The following is a 23,506-nucleotide window of genomic DNA, read 5'->3' as shown; positions in this document are numbered from 1 at the left end:
AAGCAGTGACGTTTTTTTTTAATTTTAAATCCAGCAGAAAAATTTTCAACAATTTTAACTTGCGTACTAAATCTAAAAACTCAGTAGTCCTACTCAACGTAAAACATTGAGAGGCAAAAAGTTTAATTATTACATATAATTTTACAACAGATCATGAGAAGTATACTTATGAAGTAGAAAATCAGAAAAATAATTAAAACAAAGTGGGAAAAAAATAAAATACAGAAAATAAAATAAAAGAGGTGAATAAAAAAAATAAAATAAAAAGCATAAATGCGAAGAAAAAGATTTTGTAAAAACAAAAAATAAAATATAAAATATTTTTATAAACATATATTCAGTGAAGTGAAACTGAACAATTATAAAGACAAACAGAGTGAAAGAGAAGAAAGACAAAAACAAAATAAATAAAATAAAGAAAATAAAAAAATTTTAAAATATATTCAGTACTCATAATAAAGAAAGACAGGAAGTGAAGAATAAACAATTTTTTTTACGAAGTCATGATTGATCAGTGTTAAGCAGAGATTCAACTATACATCAACAAATCAACAATAATTATATAGTAAGAAAATTTTTATTTAAAAAAATTTTAATTAATTAAGGAAATTAAAAAAATTATTATACTTATTATTAAGAATCTTTATTTATAAAATTAAATTTTATATAAAATATCTATAAAACAAAAAAACTCAATATGGCATTAACAGTAGATCAGATACATACGTTGATTTCTCAGACAGTAGCCGATAGTACGGACAAACTAGATAAGAAAATAGATGACTTGACGAAATTATTAGGTAGATTAGCTCCCATTGATAATATTGAACCATACGAGGACGTTAAAATAGACCCACTTATAACAACCACAGAAAGTTTAGAGTTAGTTAAAAGTTTGCAAAAGTTTGATGGGGAAAACTATATTAGCTGGCGGACATCAGTAATCCACTGCATGAAAGCTTATGAATGTTGTAAAGGTAGTTCAAGTTACTTTACAGCAGTTAACATATTAAGAAACAAAATAATAGGGAAAGCTAATGACGTGCTGACATCTCATGGTACGCCATTGAATATCAATGCAATAATAGGACGATTAGACCTAACTTACGAAGATAAAAGACCAGTACACATGTTACAAACCGAACTATCGAGTGCTAGGCAGGGGAAACAAACTTTGCAACAGTTCTATGATCAAGTTAGTCAGTTACTGACATTAATAACTAATAAAACAATAATGAGTTATGGGCCTAGAACGGCTGAAACTAATGTGCTCATTAATGTAGCCCGAGAGAACGCTTTGAGAGTGTTCATAATGGGATTAAATCAACCCATGAGTAACATCGTATTCTCTATTAATCCTGGTGATCTGCCAAATGCGTTGGCCAGAGCTCAAGAAATTGAGGTAAACCAGAATCAAAGATTAAGGGATATAAATCCAAATCCACATAGAATGGATTATAATAGAGGAATACCTCAAGTTCAACTTCCACCTATACCAAGGTACACAAATAATAACAATAATAATAATAACAGACAGAATTTCATACCGAGATAGAATAATCAATTTGTTCCACCACCGCAAAGAATGGACTTAGCAAGTGGAAACTACCATCCTCCTAAGCCCCAAACAAACAACAATTATTACAATCAAAACAGATATTTACATAACAATCCATATAGGGACCAACGTTTTAATAACGAAATAAGAAACAATAACAACCCTTTCAAGCGCGATAGGCCACGAAGTGAACAGATTCCGGTAAAAACACCGAGATTAAATAATTTAGATGAAGGGGATAATTTTTTTAGAATAAGGAACGACCTGCCTTTTATAAAAAGAACAGATCCAAAGACAGGCCGTATATTTACAATTTTAATTGACACAGGTGCAACACATAGTTACGTTAAACCAGGTTTATTCAAAAATAAAGATTTAGAAAGGACTACAAAGGTCAGAAGCGTCCATGGGACAAGCATTATAAACAAGTATCAGGAGATAAATATGTTAGGAATTAAGGATATTTTTTACGAAATTAAAGAATTAAAAGATTATGATATAATTGTAGGAATAAGAACACTCAGGAAAATTAAAGGCAAAATAAATATAGTCGATGGTACATTAGAATACGAAAAAGGCATAGTACCTTTATTATTCAATGACGAACTATTGAACAATTTGGCAATCTGCATGAGTACAGATGAAACCTATATAGAAAAATTGAAATCAATTTTAAAACGTTTTCAAGGTATTTTTACAGAAAAACCGAATTATCTTCCATATAATACGAACATAGTAGCGACTATAGATACTACAACAGACGATCCAATATGGTCTAAATCATATCCATATCCGCAAGCAGTAAGCAATTTTGTAAACAATGAAATAAATAATATGTTGGAAAATAATATAATAACGCCAAGCAGATCTGCATATAATTCACCAGTGTGGGTAGTTGATAAGAAAGGTACTAATGAAGACGGATCCAAAAAACACAGATTAGTCATAGACTACAAAAAGCCAAATTCACTCACTAAGACAGACAAGTATCCAATGTCAGATACTTCAGTAATTTTGTTCAATTGAGGAAAGTCTAAATTCTTCACGACACACGGTTGTCCAAAATGACTTATCTCGTTGCAAAAATCATAACTTTTGAACGGATTGAGTTAGCGGTACAATTTTTTTTTTTATTTGAAGGACATTTCTAGGGCTGTTATACCAATGAATTTCAATAAAATTATTTCACAGGGTGTTTCGGAATCATCGGCCAAAAACAGATTTTCTTTAAAAAAAAAGTTTAAATTAAAATTGGTATGCCATTTTGTAGAAATCACTAATCCACATTTAAAAACAAAATTTCAAAAAAATACAATGTCCCGTTTTCGAAAATTTAATTTTTCAAAAAAAAATTTCAAAATTTTTTTAAAAATCCAAAAATTATTTTTTTTGAAATTTTATTTTTGGCTTATATTTGAGTTATATAAGTGCTTCTTCACAAAAAGTTTCGTTGAAATCGAATAAGCCGTTTTGGAGAATATCGGATTTGAAAAAAAACGGTTTTATGGCAGGTACCGTAAAAAATCCATTCGGTTCCATTCATTAAGCCGAATAGGGTATGTGTACCAATCAATTGTTGATTCAAAATAAAAATATTTAGCTGCGCATGCTTGCGCACTGCCGAGATTTTGTACTTTGAAAAAAAATGAAGGCAGAAGGAACAGATTTTCTTTAAAAAAAATGTTTAAATTAAAATTGGTATGCCATTTTGTAGAAATCACTAATCCACATCTAAAAACAAAATTTCAAAAAAATACAATGTCCCGTTTTCGAAAATTTTATTTTTCAAAAAAAAATTTCAAAATTTTTTTAAAAATCCAAAAATTATTTTTTTTGAAATTTTATTTTTGGCTTATATTTGAGTTATATAAGTGCTTCTTCAAAAAAAGTTTCGTTGAAATCGAATAAGCCGTTTCGGAGAATATCGGATTTAAAAAAAACCGTTCTATGGCAGGTACCGTTAATAATGATTTTCCAAAAAAATTTTTTTCATTAGAAGATAGACCTTGTTTTCAAACTTACATTTGAATTTTTTAAACAAAATCGTTGGAGCCGTTTTTGAGCAATTACAGCTTTACTGAAATTGGTGTATGACAAGTACCGTTATTTTTGGCCCAAAAAAATTAATTCCAAAAACACCTCTGGAGGGTCTCCAAAAAATGCTACATACCAAATTTGAAGTCAATCGGTCCATCCGTTTAGGATGTAGATCCTTATACAGACAGACAGACAGACGGACTTCCGGGACCAACTTTTTTGGCATTCTCTATAATCGTAATATCATGGAAAAGTGTAATCTGAACTTTTTTTAGATGTGAATTAGTGATTTCTACAAAATGGCATACCAATTTTAATTTAAATATTTTTTTTTTTAAGAAAATCGGTTTTCGGCCGATGATTCCTAAACACCCTGTAAAACAATTTTCTTGAAATTCATTGGTGTAACAGCCCTGGAAATTTCCTTCAAATTAAAAAAAAAACTGTACCGCTACCTCAATCCGTTCAAAAGTTATGATTTTTGCAACGAGATAAGTCATTTTGGACAACAGTGCGACACTAGACTTACAAAGTGGTTTCCACCAAATAATGATGAAAAAGGAAGACAGAGAAAAAACAGCTTTTAGCGTAAACAATGGAAAATACGAGTTCCTTCGTATGCCATTCGGGTTGAAGAATGCACCCTCTTTATTTCAAAGAGCTATGGATGATATTCTAAGACCTTACATAGAGAAATTTTGCCACGTATATATCGACGATGTGATCATATTTTCTGAATCGGAAGAAAAACACTTGGAACACATAGAAATCATAATTAAAGCATTAAGCGAAGCCAACATGAAGATAAGTAGTGAAAAAAGCAAGTATTTTATGCAGGAAGTAGAATTTTTAGGATATGTTGTTTCCTACAACAGTATTAAAACGGATCCAAAGAAAGTAAAAACTATTAAGGAATACCCAGAACCTAAGACATTAAGACAGTTAAGATCTTTTTTGGGACTAAGCGGTTACTATCGTAAATTCATAAGAAATTACGCTATGATCAGCAAGCCATTAACAAAGTATTTAAGAGACCAAGACGCAAACACAAAAAGTAAATTTATACCGATAGAATTAGATAATGAGGGGAAAAGAGCATTCCAAATTTTAAAAGACAAGTTAGAAGAAAATATAATATTGAACCAGCCAAACTTTGAAGAAGGTTTTGAATTAAAAACTGATGCAAGTAACTCAGCCATAGGTGCAGTGCTTAGTCAAAATAACAAACCAATAACTTTCATAAGTAGGGGATTAAGTGTAACCGAAGAAGGCTATGCAACAAATGAAAAAGAATTATTAGCAATTGTTTGGAGTTTGAAAAATTTGAGGAACTACCTCTATGGAACAAGCGGCATCCATATATATACGGACCACCAACCATTAACATTCGCTATGTCAGATAAAAACCCCAACGCAAAAATGAAACGATGGAGGGAATTTGTAGAAGAATATTCTCCTATTATAAAATACAAACCAGGTAGAGAGAATGTAGTAGCAGATGCTTTAAGCAGACAAGAATTAAATATGATGGACTCGGACGTTGCAACAGTACATAGTACTCAAAGTAGTCCAGTTGAAGAAATAAAAAGATTAGGAGGTATAATTAATAGATTTAGGAATAAGTTAATCATTAAAGAAGGAAATAACAATAGTATTAGTAGTGAACAAGTACATAAAGGATACTGGCGACACACAGTAATATATAAAGATGAAAATATATTTAGTGATTTTAAAGAAATTATTAGGAAAGGCATTAATGCAATACATTCCAGCGAGGAATTATTATTTAAACTAAAACCAAAGTTATTAAGTGAATACCCCACTACTCAGTTTGCATATGTAACAAATATAGTAGAAGACATTGTTGACAAAGACACACAAATAACTATTCTAAAAAACGAACATAATAGAGCGCATCGTGATTCAAGAGAGAATTTCAAACAGATTACAACAAAATATTACTGGCCTGAATGCTTTAAACAATTATTAGATTTAACAAGAAATTGCTCTGTTTGCAAAGAAAACAAATATGATAGACATCCAGTTAGATATAGGATTGGAGAGGCTCCAATTCCAAAGAAAGGGGGGGAACGAATACATGCTGATATATACTATATAGACAATGATCAATTTTTAACCATGATAGATTCTTTTTCAAAATTTCTCATAGTAAGACATATTGAAAGTAAAATAGATGCTAAGGATAAACTCATTGAAACAATACCAATATTTGGCAGAGTTGAAACACTTGTAACTGATAATGAAAAGACATTTTGCACACCATCAGCACAACTAGAATTAGAAAGACTAGGCGTCAAACATGAGAGAACAGCTCCAAACCATAGTAGAACGAATGGTATGATAGAAAGAGTGCACAGCACATTGACTGAAATTATACGAATTACGAAAACAGATATCCATGCGGAAACAAATAAAATAATGCCATTTGTCGTTAAAAAATATAATGAATCAATTCATTCAGTGACTAACTTCCGATCAATAGACGTGTTTCATAACTTTGAAAAACATATTAGTTTGACAAATGTATTAAAAGAAAAACAAGATAAGGATCTTGCGTACTTTAACAAAAACAGGACAGAAATAGAATTTAGACCAGGACAAAAAGTACACGAAAAATCGACACGAAGGCAAGGGAAAGTAAAACCTTTGTATAAAAAAAGAATAGTAAAAGAAGATAGAGGAAGAGTTATACTAGACAGTAAGGATAGGATCATACACAAAGATAATTTGAAAAAATAATATATTCAAATTCAACACCAATTCTATTTCAGATGACTAACAGTATCATACTAGTATTTTTGGCATTACTAGCCACGACATTTGCGCAAGTGCAAATAACAAACTATAGTACAGAGGAATACATTCTTATAGAGGACGGACCTGCTGCATTATTCCACGAAAGAGGTGATGTTTATCACATAATAAATTTAACACATTACAAAAATATACTAAATGATATAAGAGGTAAAGGTGCTAGGGTAACCAGTTTAATTAAGACGAATCTTGAAACTGCAGACAAATTAATTAATCAACTTATTATAAGAGATAGATTTAGACGAGGAATAAATGAGATCGGTACTCTATGGAAATGGATATCAGGAAGTCCAGACCATGATGACAAAATAAAGATAGAAACAAAACTACAGGAACTAATTGAATCTAACAACAAACAGTACCAAACAAATTCAATATTATTTAAAACAATAGAAAAACTGACCAGTGAGGATAATAACATTGACAAAGAAGACGAACTAATTTTAAAATTTGTAATTGAAGATTTAAGAGATATTATCAATACCATCAATTTAAGAAAAAATGGAATTTTAAACACTGTAATTTTAAATATAGAAGACTTAGAGAAAATAATAAAAACAGAAACAATGCCAGTTTCAATTACAGATGTTTTAGATGCATCAGATTTTCAAATTATTCAAAATAAGGAAATAATCATGTTATACATTCAATACCCGATTGTTAAGGAAATAAACACTAAATTCATTGTAGAAAGCATTAATATAGGTGATGGTAAGTTACAAATTCCAAATCAAATTGTATTGTACGAAGAAAAATATAAAATGGCAAATTGTAAACAAGAATTAAACAATATGTATTGTAAAATAAGTAATGAAACTAATTGTCTAACAGATTTATTAAATAACAAGAAAGCAAACTGTCATAAAATAACGGAGAAGAATCCAGACATTAAAATAATTAAAGATGGCATAATTTTTGTAAGTGGAGAAACCACAATCAATAGGAAAATATATAAGGGTACATATCTCATTAATTTCAAAAATAATGTAACTATTAATTCTAAAGTGTATGAAAATAAAAGAACTAAAATTGTAAAACATTTTAAAATGAATATACCATTGGAAATTAATATTTTGAAATATTTAGAATCAAGAAATGAAAAATTAAAATTCACAAACATTGATCTTATTAAACCATATATTGAAGATATAAAAGAACACCCAATATTGTGGGGAATAACTTTAAATGTAATATTAATATTTAGTATTGTAATAGTTATTAAGATGTTGAAAATGTATAAAAGAAATGAAGAAAAGAAAAATAATTTAGCATTTAAGAAAGCAACAATTAAGTGTTTAGCAGCAACAAGAAAAGCTATAGAAGAGCGATCGGGACGATCACTATAGAAGTAAGGGGGGAGTTAACACTTCGATTCTATTCAATATGAATCATCTTCAAGTGTTATTAAAATCTAACGGAAATATGACATCCGTCAAATAAACATCTTCAACAGTTCTCATGGTAATATGATACCTATGAGGACGTATAGCATCGATCATCGATCATCAACCATCAGCTGAATCATCCATCGACATCAAGTGGATGATATGGTTAGTTCATAGATACTCATCGAGCAAACCGGTTCTAAAATTGTAGCTTAGGTTATTATTTAATAAAGTTCTTTTTTAAAAACCCAAATAGGAATTGCAATTATTAATTCGCCTCTTGAGGCTTCATGTAATAGCTGACAAATCAATTTTTAAGGCTTTACCACACCAACTGCGTCGCACGATAACGTTTTTTTTATGTTAAAGCCACACCTACAATGACCTAAAAAGTGAAGAAGTGGGAAATTTACAAAATTAATTTTTTTTATTTCTTTCTAGCGCTATTTGTTTTTGGAAAAAACTACAAAAATTTAGTTTGAAACCAAAAAATAAGCTTTTTGCATCATAATTTTTAATTTTGTGGTCGTAAAAACTGTCACAAAATGAGTTTGAAATTTCTATAACTTTTTTACTTTTTGCAAAAAATGGCTTTTTTTGCTTATTTTTTTGTATAAAACAACTTCGTCGCTGAAACCGAATCCGGAGTCCGTTTTGCCCCATCACGTCAGGTTTTCGAGATAACCTTATAAAATGTTACGAAAACAAAAATTTTTTTCTGATCTGGATGTACGAATATGTTAATCATATAGTCTTTGAATCGCTGAATTCATATTCGAAGTCAATTTTGCCCTATCACGTCAGGTTTCAGAGATATCCTCAAAAAACTGTCAAAACCAAAAAAACTAAATCTCTTATCTGGGGTTGCGTCTAGGTTTTTCATATAGTTTTCGGGTTGCTAAAACCGAATACAAACTCTATTTTTCCGTTTCACGTCAGGTTTTTGAGATATCCTCAAAAAATGTCAGATAAAAACTTTTTTTTGAGTTTAGACATTTTTTGAGGATATTTCAAAAACCTGACGTGATACGCCAAAATAGACTTCGGATTCGGTTTCAGCGACCCAAAAACTATATGAAAAATTTAGTCGCAACCCCAGATAAAAACTTTTGTTTTTTTGGTTTTGACATTTTTTTGAGGATATCCCAGAAACCTGACGTGATAGGGCGAAATTGACTTCGAATCTGGATTCAGTGATCCAAAAACTATATGATTAACATATTCGCACATCCAGATCAGAGAAATTTTTTTTTGTTTTCGTGACATTTTATGAGGTTATCTCGAAAACCTGACGTGATGGAGCAAAACGGACTTCGGATTCGGTTTCAGTGACCCAAAAACTATATGAAAAATGCGTCGCAATCGCAATCCCAGGTCAGAACTTTTATATTTTTTTGTGTGGCTGCCCTACTAACAATTTTGCTTCTAAAATGCTTTAAAGAAGCAACAATTGGATATGTAAAGCTTTATAGAACCAAAATTGGTTTGTCGGGTGTGTAATCATTCTGTGAGGCGCGTACTATTACACGATGCCTCTTGAGTCAAGGACTCAAATTTGACATATATCTTTTGAATTAAAATTTTATGTTGTTGTATTGCACCAAGAAGCAAAAAGAAATGTGAGGGAATGTTGAAAACAAAAAAGTGGAAAAAGAAACGTCAAAAAAGAGTCTCGGACTCACGACCCACGACTCTCCGGTCGGATAATTTTTTCTTTCATCTTTTTTCTCTTTTGCACTCATTATGTTTAAAAAGAGTCGCGCCTCTTGAGGCTTCATGTAATTGCTGACAAATTCTTATGTTCTTTCAAGAGAGAAAAGGACGAAAATAGATTTCATTGGTATCAGAAGTGTTTACAAAAGATTGGACCTTAGTAATAGACTCGATTTTAGCAACTTAGATAACTAAAACAATAAAAGTTAACCATAGTTTACATGCGATCTTAAAACAACGCACCAATGTGAACCCACCTTAATGTTTTTTTGATTTTCGCTGAATGCTTTCATTCATTCAGTCATGAATGACATTTCATTCCAGTCCATTGGAAGTTGTCCAACAGATATTTCCAGTTGTTTTTGTTTTGCTTTCTTGTTTTTTTTTTTACTAAAATATCGAATTTTATTTTAACCGATTTACCTATTTCGGTTAATAAAAACTTTAAAAATTATGCATTCTGCACATCTAGGGAACATTTGCTATCGGTCGGTATATAATTTATGCGCCTTCGGTTTTTGTGGGCCGCGTGGTTTGTACCACAAAATTCGCGTTCGCTGTTTTATTATATGATGATGATTAGAAAAGTATATTTTGGTTCACAGAAAAAATAAATTCTCAGTTTTATTGAACATTGAAACTTTTCATTAGGTGTGTTTTTTATTACCACCGGTCTTAACTGGTCAAAAAAAAACACAGTCGGGGCTAAGCAATTTACATATGTTTAATACAACAAAACTTTAGCCCCATTGTTCTTAGTTGTTTAGCCCAGAGAATTCTCTGGGCTTAACTTTTTCAACAGATTTAAATCTGTGCTACCAAATTAACTTGTTCGTAAATTGTTTAGAATATGTTTAAAAACATCAAAACTAATGTTTGGAATGACAATTATCATTTTAAATATTTATTTAATAGTTAGTTAAACTTTTTTTTTTCAAAAACACACAAGAAAACCCATAAGCGAAAAATATAATAACTTTATATTTTTTTGAGTCAGCTGATTTCGGAACATTTAATATGCAGTGCTGCCAATTTTTCTCGCTAAGCCCCAGGCATTTTTTTTTGTCCAGTTAAGCCCGGTGGTAATAAAAAACACACCTATTAGGTATTTTTTTTTACTGAAATTGTTTTACATATCATCGCTTAGAGTGTAAACCTGCTAACTCCATTCAAGTTAATTTTACAGGGGAAAGAAAAAACTGCTCAAAATTGTTCTTCACAATAAAAAAAAAAAAATCCAAATAACCATTTTGTGTGTTGAATTGTACTTCTATACGAAAGCAGGTATAAAAAGGCGCCTAGTTTCGTAACTTTTTGCATTTTTGTGAGTATGCAAACAAATAGTGGATTTAGGAGGTTTTCTCAAAAAAAAATAAAACATCGTTTTAAATCGTTTACCAAAAGATTTATTGATTTTCTTGGAAATATACGGTGATTCAGGAGAAATGTACCAAAACAAAAATCGTATGGGAGAAAATTGACTCCATTTGTTTTTTGTAAAGCAAAATACTTTGTCAATTTCTTTTTTGTTTTAAATAAAACTGTTATATGAGTAGTTTTTGAAAAATTAATATTGAAAATGATAATTTTGACGAAATATTGCAAAAAAAATTCCAACTAATTTTTTTTTTCAATTTTTCATGTTACAAAGGGCAAGAGTACGATAATTAAGGCGGTGAAAAATAATAGCAGAACAGTCAAATGCAAGCATTTTTTACTATCGGAGGGGGGTCAATCTCCATCCGTTTAGGCGGGAGGGGCAATTTTCTAAAATATAGCAAACAAATTTTTAAAAAATTATTAAAAAACAACGGCAACAGTTACAGTTATAAATGATACCTTTTTCAAAAGCCAAAATTCTACACTTAATCAAGTTATTTCAAGCAATGGTTTTTGAAATTATCGATTTCAAAATTTGTGAAAAAAAGTTTGAAAAAACACATTAGGTGTGTTAACTGGACCAAAAAACGCAGTCGGGGTGAAGCAATTTACATGTTACTACAACAACACTTTAGCCCCGTGGGCTAAGTTGTTTAGCCCGGAGATTTCTCTGGGCTTAACTTTTTGAACGGTTTTAAATCTGTGCTACCAAATCAATTTTTTCAGAAATTGTTTAGAATTTGTTAACAAACGTGAAAACTCACGTTTGGAATGATAAAATGTATTTAACTAGGTTTACTAGCATACATTATTGTATTTTTTTTGTAAAACATACATGAAAATAAAGGAAAAACTCGAAAGCGAAAAATATGACAACTCTAAATTTTTGTTGTGTCTTGTGTTTTCGGAACATTCAATATACAGTGCTGCCAAGATTTCAGGTAAAGCCCCGATGCGTTTTTTTTGTCCAGTTAAGCCCGGTGGTAGTTAAAAACACACCTATTGAATACAATTTTTATCATGACTGTGACTATAAATATGAAATTAATAGATGAAATAAGCTGCCTTAATTAATTTCTAATCAAATACTGAAAACCATATGCTTCTATGCCTTCTAGTTTTTGAGAAAATTAAAAATAAGAAAATTACCTTTCTTATTATCTTCTTGGCTATTTTCGCCAATATGAACAGCTTTTTAACTTTAAAGTATCATGCCTGGCCCGCTTTGAAGGCTCTCAAGATTTAAGCTCTCTTTTATATCCTCTGTCACGCTCAGACAACTTCGTTGCTTCGCTTAGGCCGTCCTAAGAATCTCGCAATATTTTAAAAAAGAATACTTAAAAATAAATAAAAATGGTAGCAGTATGAAGTTCAAGGCGTGTGCCCCCCTGCTTGGACACACAATAGGATTTGGGGTAGGGTCAAGGTTGGGTATGTACATTGTACAAGTTTCTTTTGGATTCGAAGAAACTTTTAAATTTTAAAAGAAAACCAATTCTTAAAAATTAATAAGGACGCGGTATAAGTATGAAGTTCAAGGCGTTTCAAAGTGAGATGGGTTAGGGGGGGCATGCTGCCGATGACCAGCCACCAGTGTAGGAAGTACCGTTATCTTAATTTGAAATATCGACATGGTTGGATTTAAAAAAATGTTACTTTTTTTGTAGGCATTGTAGAAATATGATTGAAGCGTCATATAAAAGGTGAAATAATAATGATATAAAATTTATTATAGGTTGTCATTTAAAAAATGGATTTAATGGCGTTAGAAGAGAAAAGAGATTGTTTTGCTTCTTTTATGAAAACTAATTGGGTTAAAAAAATTCTAGCTTTTTTTGTAGATGTTGTATAGACATGGTCGATATAAATATTTTGAGCTGAAACAATAAGCTTTCAGATGGTATAAAATTTATTGTAGGTTGTCGTATAAAAAAGTGATGGAATAAAAAAAGTTATATTTTTTTGATTTTTTTATTGCAAGGAAAATGATTTTTAAGGTTTCACTTCAACCACGTGTGAATTCCACACATGATTTTTTTTTCTTTAGAGCAACGTTTATGCCTATCTCAACCAAAAAAAATACAGCTAAAAAAGCAAAATAAACTCCAAATGTAGTAATTGAAAAGCGGAACAGTTGTTGGGCGATTTCATAGAAGAAAACAATTTCATCCATAATCGAATTTGAAAATTTGGTTTTTGTATTATAATACGAATTACATTTAAAACCGCAAACTAACAATAGTACCTTTATATACCTAACATGCAACGCCATACATTTATGAAAGAGATAAAAAACCATTTTTTAAAAAACAAGAATACCTACAAAAAAACTTGTTTATCCTATTCATGTTCCATATACCACGCAACACTAGATAGTCTGCATTTACACGAAGACGCAAGGCGTAGAAATTATCTCCGAATTTCATTTTCCCTTCAGTGCATCGCGCGCTTCTACACGTAATACTTTTTATAAGAATCAAATTTGACAGTTTTTTTTTGTTTTGTTTTGTTCTCGTTTTCGTATGTATTTTTATTCAAAAATAAGCACTAAAATATACAAAAAATAACTCCGGCGGGCTCTATGTCCAACGAAAATATTTGAATAGATTAAAAAAAGTTACTATTTACGCAAATAATACACTACCGACGAAGCGAACTCTGCGAACGACGAAATCAAAAACAGCAAAAATAGAACAAGATCAAAGAGAAACGTCAAAGTGAGTCTCAAACTTTCTTTTTTCGACCTAAGAATAAGAAGTACAGGAATGGGTGTTTGAAGAAACCAGTGCGGCATTTTTTCACAAAAAACTTTGGCTAGCGTGAAAAAAAGAATAACAAATGGAAAGAATAATTTCACATAATGGCGCCCGGCTGTTGCAGAGCCTTACCATCACCAAACAAAAATAAATGCACCCCTGTTTGTGAAATTTTCAATTTGACAGCTGTGGATTGAAAAAATCTAAGGACACTTTTATTTTAACAAATTTTATTATTAAATATTTAATCCTATGTGGGCTTGAGGTCTTTACTTAGCTTTATCTTATTTATAAATCCGACGTTTCGAGTGTGTTTACACTCTTCTTCAGGGCTAAAAATTTTTTTAAAATCAATTAAAAATGCTTATTACAACAAAAATCCAATATACTTACATTCTATTTAATCTAAAGAAATTAATCTTAAGATCTTCTAAATCTTTGTTTTGTTTTTTGGTTTTTTATGCTTAAATATTTCAAAATTCAAAAATTAAAAGTCTTGAAAAAGACGTTTTTAATCATTGAAATTTCAAAATATAAAAAATTTTCAAATCAATTTGATAAGAAATTCAAAATTTCTCATCAAATATAATCTACAAAATCAAGTTAAGTTTAAAAAACTAAACCTAAATTTAAATTTACCATTAAATAATACTTAAATTTAAATTTAGGTTTAGTTTTTTAAACTTAACTTGATTTTGTAGATTATATTTGATAAGAAATTTTGAATTTCTTATCAAATTGATTTGAAAATTTTTTATATTTTGAAATTTCAATGATTAAAAACGTCTTTTTCAAGACTTTTAATTTTTGAATTTTGAAATATTTAAGCATAAAAAACCAAAAAACAAAACAAAGATTTAGAAGATCTTAAGATTAATTTCTTTAGATTAAATAGAATGTAAGTATATTGGATTTTTGTTGTAATAAGCATTTTTAATTGATTTTAAAAAAATTTTTAGCCCTGAAGAAGAGTGTAAACACACTCGAAACGTCGGATTTATAAATAAGATAAAGCTAAGTAAAGACCTCAAGCCCACATAGGATTAAATATTTAATTCAACAAAGGTCACGAAGTAAGGAATAATTTAAATTTTATTATTATTATGACTTAATTCTACCAGAAACTAATTGTAAATTATTCTATGATAATCTATTTATATGAATAAATTTACTTTACATACATTTATGTTGCAAATAAAGTGAATTCACCTGTGAAAGGAAAGGATCTCTGAATGGTTATAAAAATAGCTTTTGCACAATTTTACACAGCAATACGTTATTGTTTTATTTGGTTTTAATTAACTAAGACTAATTTTCTCCCTATTTAATTCTATAAAAAGTTTTGCAATTGTGTTAAAGAATGATTTTAAAGGATTTTTGAATTTGAATTACACTTTGGTTTTAATTCCATCACACACCAGAATAGCTGGAATGACAGCTTTGGTTTTATTTTTGACAGCTTTTTTTCACGCTATCCTACACTATAAAAGTGATTACACCCATTCCTGTACTTCTAATTCTTAGCCGCCGACTCACAGGGTAGAAAATTTTCCATCCCTTTTTTTCACGTCTATTCTTCTCGAAACTTCTTTTCCAGGAGGGGCACTTCATATTTTCAGTCCAGTGGGATATTTTGGGATAATCAACCTTCAAGGGATATTCAGCAGTCTTAGGGATGTGTTCAGAGGGTACCCTTCAAGCAAGAAAACGGAGTTCAGAAAAGACACTCCGACCGAGAAAAACGGGGTTGCACTCACACACTTGCAACTTTTTGTGTATGAGCACAAAGTCGAAGGAGAAATAGTGGTGAAAAGTGCAAAAAGGAGAAATAAAGAAGGAAAGACAAAGGCAACAAAATGACATAGCGCCATTTTGTTATTTGTTGCATTGTCTCGCGTGTCGTGGCTCGTCATATATTAATTTTTATTTTTATAATAATGTTTACAAATTGCAATATTTCAACCTAAAATAAAGGTATCCATTGCTGAAATGTAGCATAGCAATTTTCTTGTTAATAATTAATCATTTTATGTTTTTCGTAGGTAATCTTCTCCGGCTTTAAACCACCAGAAACATTCAAAAGCTACATAATTATGCAATAATTTGTTGAATTATATGGAAGGAAGATCAAACACCACTCCAGCCGCTGGCCAGTACAGGATATATCAACAGAAAATTATCAAAATATGTGTTTTTGTTTGTGAAAATAAAATGAAAAACTTTTAGTGAAAAAAAAAATAAATTGTGTTCTTTTTGTTGTTGCAAAAGGCTTCAGGTGCCAAACGTCATTCCTTTTTTCGATTCCTTTTCTGGTAGGTTTTCGCTGCTCCGACTCGGGTACGACTTCGGCTCCCTTTTCTCGGAGTGGAGATTTTCACCATACCAATACATATGCAATCGACTTCGCGGTGATTATAATTTCCATACCAATTTGAGCCGCCGCCGCACAGTGGTACCATTGGTCGTTTTTGGCGTCATAATTCATTTGCACGGCAAATAACGTGAGTGAATTACTTAGTCAAATACAAAACATAAAATATAAGAAAGATGAATTGATAGAATTTTACAAAGGAAATAACTCCGTAGATTTATCTCATGTAGATAGCTTATTAATAAATGCAATTCAAAAAATAAGTCAGCGCACTTTGTTAGATAAAATATATGAATTACATGATATAAATAAAATCTTTGAAATAATGACATCAAGAAATTATGAAGATTCGTGTATTAGAAACGAATATAAAAAAAATGTTAGAACTGATTTTAAAAAGACTATCATAAATAATAATATTCAAAACAGAAATAAAAATGTAAATAGTTATGGACATTCGGGCCAAAATCGACAACAACAGAATTTCCAAAACTATAATAAACCAAGTTCAAATCCGTTTAGGAATCCAAGTAATAATTTTAATAACAGTTCAAATTATTAATTATTATAATGCAAATCACAGAAACTATAATTCAGATAATAACGTAAATTCCAGAAATTATAATTCAAATAATAACGGAAATTCGGGCCAATATCGCCCTCAACCAACGAGTTAATAGAGTTTCAGTTAATAATAGAAATTCTGGTCAGAGCCGACAAGAGCCAATGGATTGTAGCAATATAGAAAGAGAAGATTACTATGTAGAACATGAGACCAACAATTCTGAGTTTTTTTATCAACTAGCCTCGGATGAACTACCAACTATAAAAATAACTATAAACAAGACGAAATATCTAGCTTTAATTGACACAGGTTCGACCCTTAGTATTATTGACGAAAAAATAAATGACTTTAAGACTATTAAAATTAATCCTATACATACATTTTACAACAATAAATGGTAAAGATGCAATTGAATATGAAGCACATACAACAGCACCTGAAGAGCTCAAGTTTCCTAAAGGAGCATGTTTAAAATGGAAATTTAAAAATTTACCAAATAGACGTTACCAATTTATTATAGGTACTGACATACTTAACAAACTAAATATGCTTATCGACTTAAAGGCAGGAACCATATGTCTCAATGAACAGACTATAAAATTAATAGGGAAACCATATACATATGACGAAATGCATACACTAGAAACTATTGACGAAAATTACATAATTGAGCGACTTAAACTTGACTATTTAAATAAAGAAGAGTACGGAGCAATAACCAAAGTAATACAAAAATTTAAAAAGTTATTTTTTAAGGAAGGAGATAAGCTAACTAGCACTCCAGTTATAAAACATGAAATTAGGACAACTATGCTCAAGTCAATGCAAAATTATATAGGTATCCTCCTAAACACGAAGAAGAAGTGAGAAAACAGATAGCTGAAATGGAAAAGCAAGGTATAATACGCAAAAGTAGATCAAAATATCCAAGCCCTTTAATTGTAGTCCCGAAAAAGAGTGACAATTCCGGGATCCAAAAGTTTCGTTTAGTCATAGACTATAGGAAATCAAACGAAATAACTGTTAAGTAATTGAAAATCAAGACGTTTTGAAGCCACTGGCACAGTTCTTTATTTAATGTTAATAGTTCAAGTGACAAAGAATGACTGACTTCTTAGAACCAACTTATTATCTAAATTAGCTTAAACAACTACAGAGGAAGGAGTAAGACATATGTATACAATACATACATTATGATATACATATAACATCTCTCTTTTGAAGTTTAACTTATAACTATTTTTTTTTTTTTTTTATTTTTATTTTTTTTTTTTTTTTTTTATTTTATTTTTATTTTTAAGATATTATTTAAAACTAAAAAAAAGAAAAATAAATTACAGAACTTAACTAATAACTTCAAGTACCTAATAAAGAAAATCAAAATTCATTAATTGGAAAATAAAAACATATTTAAAGAAAAACTAAAAATGATTAATTAATAAAGAAAAATAGCTGATAATTATTTCAAGTCATATAAAAAAATTAAAATTCATTAGATAAATATGATAGACCAAAATAAAAATTAACAGCAAATCAATTGTTTAATATGATCCTTGTCATATGTAAATTTCTCTGGAGGAGCTGTTTTCCTGCCAGATCTAGTTGTGTTTGAAGAAGAGGCATGATTTTTATCCGTAGGCAACAGTTCAATGTCTTGATTCACTTCTGAAGAAGTGGTATAATTTGTATCTTGTGGTGAAGTTTCAGTATCCTGAGTCAATTCAGATACTGGATCTACTGTTTTATCTGTGTGTGTATCAATTATGTGTTGTCTATTACGTCTATATGTACTGCCTTGTTTGTCTTCAATTATATACGACCTAGGTTCTTGACATTTTTCTGTAACTATTCCAGAAGTCCAATTTGACGTAGGATTTTGCTTATATAGAACTTTTTGTCCTTCTTTTAAAGGTTCAAGAGATTTCGACGATTTGTCGTAGTGAGCTTTCGATTTATTATTTTTTGATTTTAGTTCTTTTTCGACCATTTTATAGTTAATTTCTTTTGAATTATAGTTTTTAGACATGGATGGTATTTTTGTTCGAAGTTTTCGGGACATAAGAAGTTCTGAAGGCGATGGTATAGTACCTTTAGCTACTGTCCTATAGTGCAGTAATGACACATATGGATCAGAACCTGACTCTTTACACTTCATTAAAAGTTTCTAAATGGTTTGTACAGAACGTTCCGCTAAACCATTAGAACGTGGCAAGTATGGACTCGACGTTATATGCTCAATTTGCCAATCTTGGCAAAATAACTTAAAAACTTCGGAATTATATGGAGGTCCGTTGTCTGAAATCATGATTCGTGGAATCCCGTGACGAGCGAAAATAGACTTGAGTTTTTTCACGACAAACTGACTACTATAACCAGAGCTCAAGTGCTCAATTTCAATGTATTTTGACCAATAGTCAACAACAAGCAAATAAATTTGCTTGTTAAACTCAAACAAATCTGTACCCACCTTGTACCATGGAATTGAATAAATTTTATGCGGTTGTAAAGGTTCTCTAGGTTGTGATTTACGGTGGCGCATACAAATCTCGCAGTCAGTTACTATATTCTGAATATCATTGTTAATATTTGGCCAAAAAACTAAATCTTTAGCTAGACTTTGGCATCTTTGAATTCCTAAGTGTCCTTCGTGTATAAGTTTTAAAATATCGTGTCTCATAGAGGAAGGGATCACTATACGGTAAGATTTTAACAAAATATCATCAATCACATGCAACTCATTATTGACCTTAAAATATGGCATGCAATCTTTTGCGACAGACCTTTTTTTTTTTGGCCACCCGATTTGTATGTATTTTTTAACCTTTGACAAAACTTCGTCTTTATTAGTAGCTTCTTTGATTTCTTGTAACTTTTCTCGCGAAACAGCCAAAGTGGACACTAATAAGTTACAATGAAGTGTCAAGTCATTGTCAAACTCAGTTAAAGTCTCTTCTGATAATGGGGCTCTGGAAAGCGTATCGGCTGTATACATGTATTTGCCAGGTTTGTACAAAACCTGCAAATCATAAGACTGCAACCGAAGCATAAACCTTTGAAGTCGAGCAGGGACTTTGTATAATGCTTTATCAAACAAAGGGATAAGAGGCTTATGATCAGTCTCGACAACGACTCGTTTACCATATATATATTGATGGAATTTAATACATCCAAAGAGAATTGCAAATAGCTCTTTCTCTATTTGAGCGTAATTTTGCTGGCTTGATGTCAAAGTTGCGGATGCGTAAGCAATTGGGCTATTATTGTGCGAAATGACTGCACCTACTGCACCCTTTGATGCATCGACGGATAAAACAATAGTTTTGTTAGGGTCATAGAAAGTCAAAATGGGGGCGTTTGATATAAGTGTCTTTAACATGTTGAATTCTTTTTCATGGACATCATTCCAGTGCCATGCTACTTCTTTTTTCAAGAGTTGACGCAGATTACTATTCTGAACAGACAAATTTTTTACAACGCTACCTAAATAGGTGACCATGCCCAAAAATCGCTGTAATTCGCTGACGGACGTAGGACGGGACATTTTACAAATTGCTTCGACTTTAGAGTCATCTGGTCGGACACCATGCTGATTAAAAATATAACCAACGAACTTGACTTCACTTAGACAAATTTTAGATTTTTCTTTATTGAATTTAAGACCAATCTTTCGAGCACGTTCTAAAACCTTTTTTAAAATCACATTATGTTTTTCCAATGTAGGGGCATGCAGAAAAAAATCGTCAATATAAATTTCGACACCATCGATATCACTAAAATGTTTAATCATTTCAGCATGAAATATCTCGGGTGCTGCGTTTATTCCAAAAGGCAGACGTAAGAAACGATATCTTCCAAATGGTGTGATAAATGTACACAATTTGGAAGACTCATCGTCTAATGGAATAACCCAGAAACCCGAATTCGCGTCTAAGGTCGTAAAAAATTTTGAACCGCTTAACTTTGATTTAATCTCGTCAATATTTGGAAAAACATAATGTGCTCGGAGAAGGGCTTTGTTTAAATTTCTTGGATCGAGACAAATTCTTAACTTTCCGTTTGCTTTTTTGACCAAAACTATCGAGTTGACCCATTCAGTTGGCTCTTCAACTTTTTCAATAACTTTCAAAGTTTCCATACGGTCTAACTCTTCTTTTAATAAATCTTTTAAAGCAAACGGAATTTTACGAGGACTATCAATGGAAGGAGATATATCCGCAGTAACCTTTAAATGGCATTTATTTTTCAATAACCCGAGGCCTTCAAACACGTCATTATAATTTTCTAAAATTGATTTGCTATTTTTAAAATTATTATTTGCACTTTTATCTACTGAATTTTTCACATCTTTATCTAGAAATTTATTAGAATTATTAGAAATCTTAGAACTAGTTTTATTTATGCATGCAAGTTTAATTTCATCTACCTTGTTTATTAGCTTAAGATTAATGCATGATGATAATCCAAGAACTGCATGACAATTTATATCCAAAATGTGAAATGGAATCCAATGCTGCTGATTATTGTATAGACACTCTAAAGTTGTGCAGCCGATGACAGGTAAAGGTTCTCCACTAAATGTCATTATTCGAGTAGACGATGATTTTAACTGTGTAGAAGAACTGCGTATTTGTTGAAACTGTGTAAGCGACATGACGTTTGCTTGTGCTCCGGTATCAATTTGGCAATCGATGACGTGATCCATTGTCTTTAGCGAGATAACCCAACTGTTTTTTGGTGTTGCTGTGCTTTGCTCCAAACAACCCAAAAACAATTCGTCGGCGTCATCATTGTCTTCATCAGCATCAACGTTGCGCACATATACATTTTTAGAATTTGTTTTATTAGAACGGCACATTTTAGAGAAGTGATTCTTTCTCTTGCATGTATTACAAGTTATACCAATTGCAGGGCATCGGTAGCGATGAATCTCTCCACAACGGGAACAATTTTTTTGTGACGATGACTGACTGTTAGACTTTTGATTGTATTGTGTGTTAGACTTTGATTTTTTTAAATTGTGGTTGTTGCTGGGCGAGTGGTTTGTCGGATTATAAGGTTGTTTTTTAGCGGGATAACGTTTCATGACATTGATTACGTTGCTGGAATCACTTTGTTGTAATTGTTTTGCATGATCTTTTGTGACTTCTATGGCCTTGGCAATATCAAGGGCTTTTTCAAGTTTGATAGCGCCTTCATTTAAGAGACGTTCCTTAACGTTAGACCAATTATTATTTAGTCCGCAGACAAAAATGTCTCTAACTAAATCTTCTCGAACAGTCTCAAAATCACAGGAAAAACTTAGATTTTTAAGTGCTGTGACATACTCATCGATTCTCCAACCTGTTGCGTCCTCGTGAAAAACTTGTGCCTCTCGATAGTAATGTTGACTTTTGGCAAGAAATAGGATTTTAACTTCTCTACAAGCTCAGTGAACTCAACTGCATCAATATCCAAATTAAATGAGTAAAAGACTTCCAGAGAATCTGGACCCATGTGGTGGAGGAGTAGAGCCACTTTTCGCTGATCTGATTGGGAATCTAGACTTGATGCACGAAGATAAATTTGAAATTGTGCATACCAATTTTTCTAGGCTAGAGCCATATTTGATGACTTAAGATCGAGTCGTGGAATTGGGGAACTGTAGGTTGGCGTCATCATTGTTGCAACATCCTTAACATCTTCTGTCTTCACTCCTGTACCATCTGGCTACAAGCTCTACAAGCTCAGTGAACTCAACTGCATCAATATCCAAATTAAATGAGTAAAAGACTTCCAGAGAATCTGGACCCATGTGGTGGAGGAGTAGAGCCACTTTTCGCTGATCTGATTGGGAATCTAGACTTGATGCACGAAGATAAATTTGAAATTGTGCATACCAATTTTTCCAGGCTAGAGCCATATTTGATGACTTAAGATCGAGTCGTGGAATTGGGGAATTGTAGGTTGGCGTCATCATTGTTGCAACATCCTTAACATCTTCTGTCTTCACTCCTGTACCATCTGGCATTTTAATAATTTTCATGGAATTATATTTCGGCTTTAAATTATTTAGACTTAAGTTTTTAAAACTTTTTTTTTTTTGAACGTTTATAGACTTTTTTGATTTTTTTTTTTTTTTTTAACTAATTAGATGACAAACAACCACTTTCGAATATGGACGCCATATTAGACAAGATGGGCAGGCCACACTATTTTACAACTATAGACTTAGCTAAAGGCTATTATCAAATATTGGTTAGAGAAGAGGATATTGAAAAGACAGCCTTTGTAACACCCGAAGGCTTATATGATTTCTTAGAATGCCTTTCGGCTTGATGAATGCCCCAGCGACATTCCAAAGACTAATGAATGATATTCTAAGGCCGTGTGTGAATTGCGTTAAATAGTTAAATTCGTGTAAAATTTTTGACACTATTGAGGTGAATAAAAATTTTCAGCTGCTAAAAATTTATTGGGCTCCGGGACCTGGTTAAATTTGAGTTAAATTTTTTTTGCAGATGGTTTTGTTTTGTTTTTTTTTTTTATTAAAAAGGAGTATCATGGCAGAAAAAAGGCAGACAAAATTTTAAACAATAATCCATACAGCTGAAATTTTTTTATTAACCTCATAGTGTCAAAAATTTAACACGGATTTAACTATTAAACGCAATTCACACACGGCCTAAGGGATTACATTAATGTTTCATGTGTTGTTTATTTAGATGATATACTGATTTTTAGTACATCACTTGAAGAACACATCCAAGCTATTCCATCTATATTCAAAGTAATGGAACGAACAGGGCTAAAAATCCAAATTGATAAATGCAGTTTTATGAAGAAAGAGACACAGTTTTTATGTCATGTTCTTACGGGGGATGGTTTTAAGCCCAACCCTGATAAGATTAAAGTAATTGAAAAAATAAA

General features: G+C 31.2%; 1 protein-coding gene across 1 annotated transcript; it reads right to left on the bottom strand.

Moving 5' to 3' along the window:
• Positions 1–18,122: 18,122 nt before the first annotated feature.
• Positions 18,123–22,607, bottom strand: LOC129908549 (uncharacterized). Its single transcript, XM_055985132.1, has 4 exons — positions 22,300–22,607; positions 21,024–21,987; positions 19,422–20,822; positions 18,123–18,764 (listed from the first exon to the last, which is right to left on the bottom strand). The coding sequence occupies exons 1-4, from the start codon at positions 22,605–22,607 to the stop codon at positions 18,123–18,125; spliced, it is 3,315 nt and encodes a 1,104-aa protein (XP_055841107.1).
• Between the last annotated feature and the right edge of the window lie 899 nt (positions 22,608–23,506).

This window comes from Episyrphus balteatus, chromosome 1 (assembly GCF_945859705.1).
Source record: "Episyrphus balteatus chromosome 1, idEpiBalt1.1, whole genome shotgun sequence".
In the NCBI taxonomy this organism is placed as follows: Eukaryota; Metazoa; Arthropoda; class Insecta; order Diptera; family Syrphidae; genus Episyrphus; species Episyrphus balteatus.
This window is presented reverse-complemented; position numbering and strand designations above follow the sequence as displayed.

Excerpts from the sequence above, each read along its gene's own strand:
- LOC129908549 (XM_055985132.1), bottom strand. The coding sequence starts at position 22,607 with ATGCCAGATGGTACAGGAGTGAAGACAGAAGATGTTAAGGATGTTGCA. Across the intron at positions 21,988-22,299 it reads GTAGAGCTTGTAGCCAGATG|TCAACATTACTATCGAGAGG; the intron begins GTACAGGAGTGA and ends TCTTGCCAAAAG. Across the intron at positions 18,765-19,421 it reads AAGACGAAGTTTTGTCAAAG|AAACTTTTAATGAAGTGTAA; the intron begins GTTAAAAAATAC and ends CAAACCATTTAG.